At 36.6% G+C, this 12,401-nt stretch overlaps 1 protein-coding gene across 2 annotated transcripts in view; it reads right to left on the minus strand.

Moving 5' to 3' along the window:
- jp (junctophilin) overlaps nt 1-12,401 on the minus strand; it is a 182,480-nt gene that overhangs the window by 22,044 nt on the left and 148,035 nt on the right. Inside the window, exons 3-6 of one of the 2 annotated variants that reach the window (XM_071674556.1) lie at nt 9,395-9,564; nt 8,475-8,582; nt 7,736-7,909; nt 3,882-4,040 (exon numbers count right to left, since the gene is read on the minus strand). In XM_071674556.1, coding sequence (XP_071530657.1) covers nt 3,882-4,040; nt 7,736-7,909; nt 8,475-8,582; nt 9,395-9,564 — 611 coding nt within the window. Of the gene's footprint in view, nt 1-3,881; nt 4,041-7,726; nt 7,910-8,474; nt 8,583-9,394; nt 9,565-12,401 lie in introns of both variants that reach the window. The other variant, XM_071674555.1, reaches the window with a different exon arrangement.

The following is a 12,401-nucleotide window of genomic DNA, read 5'->3' on the forward strand; positions in this document are numbered from 1 at the left end:
CACTGACAGGTATGGAACCATCACTGAGCAGGATGCAAGTTAAGACACCTTCCCATGATGGAAATATCATATTCTAGAATCATATATAATAGTAGTGGAGGAGTCACCTCTGATGTCTTTGTTCCTTATCTTTATAGAAACTGCTCGCCTTTACCCGCCTCAACAAAGTAGTGCCAAGAGCAGTTGAACGAGGCTTTGAAGAAAAGTGGCTCCTTCTGCTCCTCCTTTTAAGAAGGATAATTCAGTTTTCACTTTAAACTTTATACATCATTACCAGGTAACGACCACAATCAGGAAGGTGTAAATTCCAGGCAGCCATTATTTTGAAGCAAATGTCACTGTTGGGTAAATAATAATCACACAGATGTTGCTCTCAGGAATATTTCAATCCAAGATAATGTCATTCTTAGACGGATGTTCCTCAAAATTAAGTGTTACAGTTCAAAAATATGACAGTTCATGTTGCAGAAAACATTTTCAAAGACTAAATAAACACTTTTTCACATCCTGTTTCATTATCATCACAATCAATGTCTCTAATATTATCATGATAAAAAATTACTGCTTCTTCTCTACAGTTATTCTTAATTTCCTCTTCCATTTCCACTGCCCCATACCTTCATCACCATAAACATCACTGTCTTTTTCTTTCAGTATTGTCATCAATTGCATCCTCTTCTGCCATCATCATCATACCTTCCTTGCTTCTTTACCAAAGTTCAGTATTGTCACCAATTGCATCCTCTTCTGCCATCATCATCATACCTTCCTTGCTTCCTTACCAAAGTTATCAAAAGGTTTTTGTTTCTTATCAAAATCACTGCAGAATTACACATTTGCATTCATTAATACTGGTAGATTATAAAAACACCTGTAAACTCCCAAAAACTTTGATCCTTTACATTTAAGATTACTGCCAACTTGAAGCTTTTATATCTAGTAAATACTTTTCATAAATGTTCATCAGATGTTTGATATACTATTCACTTACATAGATATAATCAAATACACATCATAACCTACATTAGATACACAGAAGAATCTGCAAAGGTTACAATATGTTAAGAGCAAAATCTTTGGCCATTAGCATTTAAAGTCTACAAATATCCAAAATCTATACATTGCATGGGTTCATGGATTATGGATTTATCATATTCTACCCATATCACACTCTTACTCCACCATCACCATCAATTTTGCTGTTGATGCTACTCATCCTCCTCCATTACTGAAGCCATCACTGCCTATATAAAAGATTGGCAACACTGGCATGCCAAAGGTGGGACATGAAATGCTAAAGGTGGAACATGACGAATTTTTTTTTCTTGAGGCACACAGTTTTTTTTCTAGGTAATGGTTATGATAACAATAATGATTAGAACTAAAAAAAGGACAGCTTTGAATTATTTACAATTACTACCTTATTTTTGTTAATAAACCAACTTTATGTAACAGTATAGATAAACAATGATAACCATAATAAATGTACTTTAAAACATAATATTGTATGCTACATTTGGGAAGAAACAGTCATGCACTGAGGGACTTGAGAGTATGAGTGGCACTCATTTGGCAAGATGTTGCCAACCCCTGGCCTAAATTCTTCCTCAAATTGCATTTCAACCAATTATCTTTAAAACCTTATTCCACTCAATCCATTTTGAACTTGTCTTGTTCACACTCATTCTATACCACCTTTATTCATCTATTATAATTTTTGTTTATTTGTTATATCTACTTAACATTAGATCCCCCTAAAAAACAAAATCTTCCCCAAGTCTAAAAGACAAAATTCAAATTATTTGAAATGCTCCTCAATAGAGTACAGTATGCAGATGACTAGACATGGCTTCATTTGCCAAATACACATTTTCTAGAGCAAAAGTTGATAAAATTTTCATCAGCTATTTGACAACTACACATATTCAACATAAAAAATACCACATTTATAATACCCTTAATAATCTAAGCATTTCATATCCACAGTACCTACTGAAATGTAACTCTATAATTTCTTTCCTCAACTAAACTGGGTCAAAAAAGCAAAATCTATTTCAAAATTAATCTTATAAGTCATTAAGCCAAGCAAAGTCCATAACTGATCTTCATCAGTGAAAGTAATCACTTTAGTTTTTTCACTTTCTTAAAGGCTTTATCAAATTAGCGAAGCAAATATGTGTATCTTATTCAACATTTCTTGACAAAGAAAAATATGGATAATTCTATCATTCTCCACTGTTATTGTAAAGGTACAATATTTCAGAAGAAATTTTGTTGTTTATTTCACTTGCATGAGAGAAAGATATACATAATGAAGAGACTTCAATCACTGGTTATGTAACATCACCGTAAATGCCCTAAACAAATATCATATGAAACATACAAATAATATGAAATTCTGGTAATCCTTTCAAACAAAATCTTTAATGACCCTAGACAGAAGTTTCTGCACCTGCATAACAAGGAATACCTCATATGTAGGGGTCCAAGTCTTAACAATATTCCATTCTCTCCTCATATGATTTTTTTTTTCTATCATCTTCATCTCTATTCCCATTTACAAGGGATAAATTATATGTAATGAGTATCCCTGCCTTTTTTGGTGGCCTGCAGGGTTGGAGCTGGGGAACCCAGTTCTGCAATATTAATTCATAAAAGTTATATATATGAACTTGATCTAATCCCTGTAAATAGGACTAGATTTAAAGATAACATAAGGTAGTTCAAACATGATCAACTGCATGCAGCATTTTAACTGATTCATATCCTTCATCTATATCCATCGAGTTATAGATAAAAGAATTCATCAGGTGAGATCCATGTCTTATAATTCTATGTTGAAATTAAGATGCCTCTCCAAAATATAATACAGTCTTAACAATTCACTCTCAACAAATATCCATCTCTTCCGTGGTCTACCTTTTTACCTCATTCTCAACCATACAACCATAATTATCCTTCTTTAACTTCAAAACTCCAAATTGTCCTATCGGGTAAGATAATCTAATCAGGATTTCATTCACATGCTTCCTTTCTAAGATTTTCACACTAAATATATCAATCATACCTTCAACCCGTATTCTGTCCATTCTCCTAATTCTTATCAAATTACATACATTGACCATTCAAACTAATTCAATTTGACAAATTTTGGTTCTAAATAAAACTTAATAACACATTCACACATAAACGATAAGTCCCCCATCTTAGAGGCATCTTGAATAATGAACTTTTTTGTCATCAAATCATCAGTGCATCTCCAACTCTTCTCTCTGGCATCTCTACCATCAACTCTTGTCTTTTTTCTCTTGTCTTCACTTGATCATTCCTTCTAAATACTTAAAAGTTCCATTATCTCTAATCATTTTCCAAACTAATACTGCAATGAGGTTGCTCTTCTATCAAAAATCATAATTTTCAATGTACTGGTATTGGCATCTACTTCCAATGACCCAAAATTATTCACAATCAGGTTGACTCAACACATCTTTTATTTCTCTCTCACCAATTTCTATCATCTTTCACATTCTCAAATGTTTCTAACACCCTTCCCCTTCTCAATCGAATTTCAATTACCTTTAGCTGTCTCCACTGCCTTCCATCTTCTCAATTCTGTTGCTATCCCCCTTTAATCTCAACACCTCTCCATTTGTCTACTAACAATGTTTCCTTTTTTCCTCTTAATTCATTTCTATAACCCTTCAGTCTTAACAAATTTACCACCAATTTAGTTTTTCATCCACACTTAACAACAACCCCCCTTTCATTTTTGTTTTCCATTACTGTTCACTTCACAGCCCTATAGTTAAAGCATTCCATTTATCCAGTAGTAGCTAACAACAACCTTTAGCTCCTTTAGAAATCTATAAAATCCAAGTTACCTTAAAGGTGGTGACGCCATAGCCATACTTCTTATTGTTATACCATTCCCCCTCATACTTGAGGCCGTCTGTCCGTTCTGACACTCCAAAGCCAGTCCGCTTGTCGTTCTTCCACTCACCCATGTAGTTCTCCACCACGCTGGCATCTAACTGTTCATCCTGACAAAAGGGCACTTTTTTTTAGGACACTACAACAATAATATATATCCAACAAATTTTGCTCTCCATCTGGTTCAACAGTTGTAGGACATAAGAACTAACTGATAAAGAACTTGGGAGAGCAGAAATTTCTTACTGTTTGATCTGGAGATGATATTTGTAAAGATAAAACAATCTATAAAAGTTTTCAGAGAGATATTCATTGGCTGATGCATTCATGTATGTGCTTCCATAAGTTTTATAGATCCACAATTCAATGCTCTAAGGACAGCAGTATCATCTCCAAGAAGACCATACACATAACTGTGACTGTGCGAAGATATCAGACACACATCAGCAAGTTCTTGTACAACAACAATGATTAATCACAAAATTGCACCAGAAATGCAGTGAGCTCTACTGCTGAATATGTAAATAAGCAAGTTTTGAAAAGTGTCATTAACATTCAAATAATAGATACGAATGTAATATAGTAACTACTTGGTTTACCAAGACTGAATGATGTGACATTAATGTAAAACTAATCAACTGTGAAAGAGGAGCAAATTTAGCATGTAGATGATTAAAAAAAGGAAGAGATTAATGAGTAATGCACCTTAAGATAATACTCATTAACCTTCTTTATCACAAGTTCGCCCCTTTCCTGCCTTCGCAAGGTAGAGTTTGGACGAGATAACTTATCCTCAAAGAGAAAATCCAGACTTAGCTCCTTCCATCTAACCATCTTTTGGAAAGTAATAATCTAGGATAGGGGCATTACCAATCAGATCATAATAATGACATAGATCCTAAACAGCTACCACATTCATCATCATCATCATGCTTAAACGAATAATCATATCAATTTAAGTTCAAACTAGATTTGAAAAAGAAAAAATTACAACACAAAAACGTATGGCATCCATCATGCCAACAGCTCTGTATACAATATCTAATCTACAATATTTCTGCATCGTAAAGGTTAGAAATGTGAATATTTATTTGCTTTGTCGCTGTCTCCCGCGTTAGCAAGGTAGCGCAAGAAAACAGACGAAAGAATGGCCCAACCCACCCACATACACATGTATATACATACACGTCCACACACGCAAATATACATACCTATACATCTCAATGTACACATATATATACACACACAGACATATACATATATACACATGTACATATTTCATACTGCCTGCCTTTATTTATTCCCATTGCCACCCTGCCACACATGGAATAACAAAACACTACTCCTTCAAACATACCCATTTTTGCTTTCCGAGATAATGTTCTCGACTTCCAAACATTCTTCAAGGCTCCCAGATTTTTCGCCCCCTCCCCCACCCTATGATTCACTTCCGCTTCCATGGTTCCAACTGCTGCCAGATCCACTTCCAGATATCTAAAACACTTCACTTCCTCCAGTTTTTCTCCATTCAAACTTACCTCCCAATTGACTTAACCCTCAACCCTACTGTACCTAATAACCTTGCTCTTATTCACATTTACTCTTAGCTTTCTTCTTTCACACACTTTACCAAACTCAGTCACCAGCTTCTGCAGTTTCTCACATGAATCAGCGAACAACAACTGACTCACTTCCCAAGCTCTCTCTTCCACAACAGACTGCATACTTGCCCCTCTTTCCAAAACTCTTGCATTCACCTCCCTAACAACCCTATCTATAAACAAATTAAACAACCATGGAGACATCACACACCCCTGCCGCAAACCTACATTCACTGAGAGCCAATCACTTTCCTCTCTTCCTACACGTACACATACCTTACATCCTCAATAAAAACTTTTCACTGCTTCTAACAACTTGCTTCCCACACCATATATTCTTAATACCTTCCACAAAGCATCTCTATCAACTCTATCATATGCCTTCTCCAGATCCATAACTGCTACATACAAATCCATTAGCTTTTCTAAGTATTTCTCACATACATTCTTCAAAGCAAACACCTGATCCACACATCCTCTACCACTTCTGAAACCACACTGCTCTTCCCCAATCTGATGCTCTGTACATGCCTTCACCCTCTCAATCAATACCCTCCCATATAATTTACCAGGAATACTCAACAAACTTATACCTCTGTAATTTAAGCACTCACTCTTATCCCCTTTGCCTTTGTACAATGGCACTATGCAAGCATTCTGCCAATCCTCAGGCACCTCACCATGAATCATACATACATTAAATAACCTTACCAACCAGTCAACAATACAGTCACCCCCTTTTTTAATAAGTTCCACTGCAATACCATCCAAACCTGCTGCCTTGCCGGCTTTCATCTTCCGCAAAGCTTTTACTACCTCTTCGCTGTTTACCAAATCATTTTCCCTAACCCATATTTTGTTTCAAATGAACTAAAGCTGAAAATTTACAACCCTTCATCTGGTTTCATCTGGTTCTTGTGCCGGTTATTACAATTCTATGGATTCTGATTTTGAAGTCAATACATACACTGAATCGGAAAATTCTTCCACTAAGATATCTGATAAACTTTCCTCTGTTGATCAAGCTCAATTAATCAATATGAGATAAGAAAACACTGTCAAAGAATCACAAAATTCAACAATTTAATTGACTCATATTCAAAATCACTGCTACTAAAAGCCCACTTACAGAGTCAGTTATCATTGTAAAAACATGATCACAATAATCTTGCAGTCATATAGACTTGGGTCCAATTCAACCTATCCATATATACTACATCACTCAAACTAAATTTACTTTGACTAAATTGTGCATCACTTATGACGAATACTACACTTCCTAAAATTATAAATTCCTAATCATTACTAAATCTACTATGCTACTAAATGGATCTCATACTTTATCTAAGAACACTACTCCTAATAGCACTGTATATCTGCACTACGAAATGTGAGCAGAATAATCCAAAAGTTAACCTAACTATCTATTAACAGATCATTCAGACACCTGTTTAGGAACCACATTTACACATGAACTATACCTACATTCACAAAATTCTAAAGAAATCGTTCTGGACTAAAAACACCCTAAACTTAGAACTGTAACAGTGAATAAGAATTTCCATCTCAATGATACCTTGAATCATAATTTCCTTCTCACTTTTAACATCAAACTTACACTTAATAATCCTGACATCACAATTAACATGCGTTAAACTTATTCATGGATACAAAGAAAGTACATACATATAAAGTATGTATATACTAAGAAGTTACAGAATTTTAAAGATTCTGCAGAGCTGAATCATTTCTATAAATGGAAATGTTAACACTACATCAACTATCATTACAATATACTACAAAAAGACAACTAGGTACATAAAAATACACTGTATATTCTATCTAGGAGAAGCAATAAGCAAAGCTGGAGAGGCCTACCTAGTGAGGCAGCGAGTGGGAAGTGGAGAGCACAGGTCATGCTCCCTACTACTACCCCCAACGCTGCCTCAAACCACTTAATCTACGCACTTTAGCATTTGCATATAACACAACTACAAGCATCGTTGACGTAGCCTACCAGACACTGATCACCTTACGAGTTAAGCCATACCATAAGCATGCAGCGGGGTGTTCCAACCATCAGGGAGCTTCGCCCAGCAAGTTACAGCAGAAGCTACATGGAAACAACTAGTGCAGCGGGACGACAGTGGCTCGACGAGCGACGTCTACACAGCGGCTACTAAGCTTACACGTACCAACCCTACCTCGATGATGAAGGAAGCATTGGAGCCCTCATCTGGAACATCGCCTACTGTATATGCTGACTGAGCTGAGTCTGTCGACACCCAAGATGCTGAAGACCCCGTCGAGCGTATGGATCCAGAGGCTCGGCCGGTCTGGATGTCCCCAGTGCTTCGCTGCCTACGTATTTTCAACCCCTGGAAGAACGGACGGGTATTGATGTTTTCGTCTTAAATCTACGTTTATGGAGAAGTTGCAATCTAAAGAACTGATCATGATATTGACTAAACACTCATTAATTTAAGGGTTACAATAATAATTAGATGTCCTACTTAGAGCTTAAGATGATATATCTATTGTTAGATCAACACATGGGATTATCTGTAGTAATTTCTCCTGCCCACAAAGTCAGGACGCACAAATGAAATGATGCATTTCGACTGTAATGATGAGAAATAAGGTAAAACTTCGCAGCTTGGGAAAGTTTGAGGTTTTAGTAGCTTCTGTTGATTCATACAAGTGCTTCATCGAACCCAAGAAAACCTTCCATTTTCCCCACAAGCTGAGACTTCCCTAAATATACAAAGCTATATTAGAAAATACATGTCTGTTGAAAGAAATTAGTAGTCATATGCTTCCTGTAATGACACATTACCATTAATGATGCTACAGTAATTGATCATTGAATTCATCAGAGATACAAAGTGATGCAGAATGTTGGGCTGATAGCGGGGGATAAGAGCATTGCGTTCCTCAACTGACCTTGAAGACATTTTTAATGTTGCTGGATCGTTCACCTAAGCTACCTCTCCTTCGGGGCACTTCGTCACTCCTCGCTCGCAGCACGAACCCTCCACGACCGTCGTCAACCTGCAGTGGTGACATAGGGTTACCTCCATACCAAGAGCACAGACCCACATGATCACTGGTATGTAAACCCACGCTCTTAAATCTCCAGCTGTGGGCTATCAATATTTTGCCATTCTAATGAATAGCATTGCTCGTAATGATACTGTGAAGCAGGGGTCTGAAACTGAAAAGTAAACTTATTGTACAAACGAGAGAAATCAAGTTTTACTGAGGGAACAATTTATATTCTACTGATAACATCCACATAGTAAGCAAAGAAACTGAGGTTTAATTATATACACACACACACACACACACACACACACACTATATATATATATATATATATATATATATATATATATATATATATATATATATATATATATATATATATATATATGACGATCATACTATTCCGCGATAGTAATGAAGGTTGTAGTTTACAGTACACAATACACATGTTTCGTGGAGACAATCCGTCTCGTCAGTCGTGAGCAAATTCATAAAGTTTCAGGTCCCAATACCGGCACAAAGGCTTGTGCATCCTCTTACCGCCATACCAGAGTGGACACTGACCTAGCCGTTAAAGGGGAAGCGGCGGGTGCCTTTAACGGCAGGTCAGTTACTCCGTCATGGCGCTAACAGGATACACAAGACTTTGTGCTGGTATTGGGAATGGAAAATTTATGAATTGTTTACTCCTAGTAAGATGGACTGTCTCCGCGAAACATGAGTATTATGTAAGGTAAAGTATTATTCAAGAAAATTATCTGAACTCCAACTGAAGTGGGTTTAAGCTCTGATCTAAAGGGGAACCCAAGCCCACCTACCTTCCTGTCCCTGTCGGCAAGTGGGTCTCCGGCGCCATCGGACCGTAAGGAGGTGGTGGATCCGCGGTTGTTGGACCGCGGACGACTGACAGATGCTTGGCTGAACTGGGCCGAGGTGCGGACACCGTAGCCATGTCTCAATCCCCTTAACCACTGGCCCTTGTACGTCCCTGTGAAGAGAAACATCATCAATGGGACATCATAACTCTACATGTGGAGCAAAATTCGCCGTCAATTCCTCTATACAACTTAGATTTTCAAAATCATAAAGTGCTCTTGGGTTTTAGGTGGATCGAAAATTTTATCTCATCTATTCACATCAAGGGGAAGATTACTCAGCGACGCTTAATACTCAATTATTCTTTTTCTAAACCTTGGAGGCTCTAGTCACGGACAAAAGTCCACTTTGAGGCCGGGCCTTGATTAAAATGTAGAGAGGATTATGAAAAGGAGGAAGAAGAGACCAAGTAAAGTATTTACGAATTTTGGATGAAGTTAAAAGCCTGTCTTTGAAAGAGAGGGTAGACAGTTCCAAAGCTTCGAGGTGTAGATAAAAACTCATCAAAACGGCCCACCCTTGAGTTGCCATTGGCCAGACAGTAATCATGTGACGCAGCAGCTTGCTCAGTACATAGCCTGGTCTAGCCACTGTTGGGGGGCACACAGGCAACCAGCTATTGGTAGCGAAAACCCAAGTATTACCTACAGAAGAGGGAATGCGAGCCAATATTGCCGTGCTGTGTGAATGGGTCAAATTTTAAAGTTACCATGGGACAGTTGATAAGTCGTACCGCTTCCGACTCAACTCTGTGAGGTATGGATGGAAAGCTAGAACAACTCCAGATGTGAGAGCGATAACCCATACAAGGACAGACCAGTCCTTTGTATAAATGAAGCAACTGTTCGGTATGATAGAAATCTCGACATCTAAACAGGTCTCCAGTTTCTTAATGACCACCAAACAATATTTCAACCCCATAATCGCATTCACTGTGAAACAAATAGCCTATAATGAGGTTTTCAGGCAACTTACTTATCCTCATGGATATAACAAAAAATGCAGGTAATAAATAGGAGTATTTCTTACCCTGAAAACTTTTCGTTTTGATATTAAAGTATAATGAAACGAGCCTATACTTGAAATAATCATTGAGAATATCTCAATGTTTCAGCAAGCCGACAGATACCCAATAGATTCAAGGAAAATAAGCACAAAATCTTTTATAAAAATGCGACCATTTTATATAAAAAGATAGGACCTTCATAACCCTAAACAATACTGCTACCCATGATTCCTGTGCAGCTACAAAAAATAATCTTTAACGGAAGCTCTAAAACATAATTACTGGCCATAATGACCCTCAAACAATATTTCAACCCCAGAACTATATACTCCGCTAAAAATAATCCATATACTGCGGTTTTCAAGCAAATTTCTCACAGAAATGTCCAGCCTTCGATCATATATATATATATATATATATATATATATATATATATATATATATATATATATATATATATATATATATATATGTATATATATATATATATATATATATATATATATATATATATATATATATATATATATATGCATATATATATATCCCTATGAGTCCACGGGGAAAATGAAACACGATAAGTTCCCAAGTGCACTTTCGTGCACATGTTTACCAAATGGCGTCCTAGCTTCGTCTCTTCGATGTATATCAACTGACTTATATTTCTCTCTTGTGTCTCCCCTGATGATTAGATTATTACACGAAAGTGCACTTGGGAACTTATCGTGTTTCATTTTCCCCGTGGACTCAAAGGAATATCTTGGTCACGCGCAAAACTGTGATCCTTTCCAATATATATATATATATATATATATATATATATATATATATATATATATATATATATATATATATATATATATATATATATACGGCTAAACTAAACTAACCCAGCCTAGCCTTATCAACTGTAAGACTACTCCCTCTACAAGCCACCAACACCACCCACCTAAGCCACTGACATTACAAGCCCACCTTACGCCCTGGTTTACCCTTCGATCTCGTGTGTAAAGATGAGCTTTTGTTAACAGTAAAATATGGCCTCATGGTCAACACCCGTGACGTCACGCACGCCATAGTGTAAACAAGAGACCTGCGCGTCCTGGCGTATATTAAATGCTGTATGGCATCATACATCTCCGTTCAGCTGTGCAATGGGCTCATCTTTTTTATGATTAATAATAGTAATAATGATACTAATACTAATAATGATGATAATAATAAGGATAGTAATAATAATAATAATAATAATAATAATAATAATAATAATAATAATAATAATTTTTTTTTTAATTTTCCAAAAGAGGGAACAGAGAATTGCGCCAGGTGAGGGTATTCCCTCAAAGGCCCAGTCCTCTGTTCTTAACGCTACCTCGCTAATGCGGGAAATGGCGAATAGTTTGAAAGAAAAAAAAAAAAATAATAATAATAATAATAATAATGAGTTATTTTAGCGTCATCAATGTCTTTATATAGTGTGCTAAATCCGATAAACGGAATGAATAAAATCACAAATATACAACAATGGACATTTAAAAATGACAAAATGAATTAAGTTCCCAAGCATGTCTTGAATGAAATCCCTGAACAAGAGATGTCAAAATTTCACCAAATATTCCTGATGACTTGGATGCCTGGTTTGAAATACACATAATATGCATGGCATCAGCACTTACCGACAAGTACACACAAACACTGCATGACACACAGACATACAGAGCCCACGATCGTTACAGATAGACAATGCAGTGGTTCGAAGTACGACCTCATCAATCAAACGGACCCCCAGCAGGTCGAGTCTTGGACATGGATGCTGGAGGTCACAGCCAACGCAACAGTTCAATTGCCCCATTTAAGGTTGATTAATAAATGGGTACTTGATGTAAGCTGCGGCTTATGAGGGTGGCTCATAGTATATGTACATACAAGGTTAAGCGACGGAG

Source organism: Panulirus ornatus, chromosome 20, assembly GCF_036320965.1.
Source record: "Panulirus ornatus isolate Po-2019 chromosome 20, ASM3632096v1, whole genome shotgun sequence".
Classification (NCBI taxonomy): Eukaryota; Metazoa; Arthropoda; class Malacostraca; order Decapoda; family Palinuridae; genus Panulirus; species Panulirus ornatus.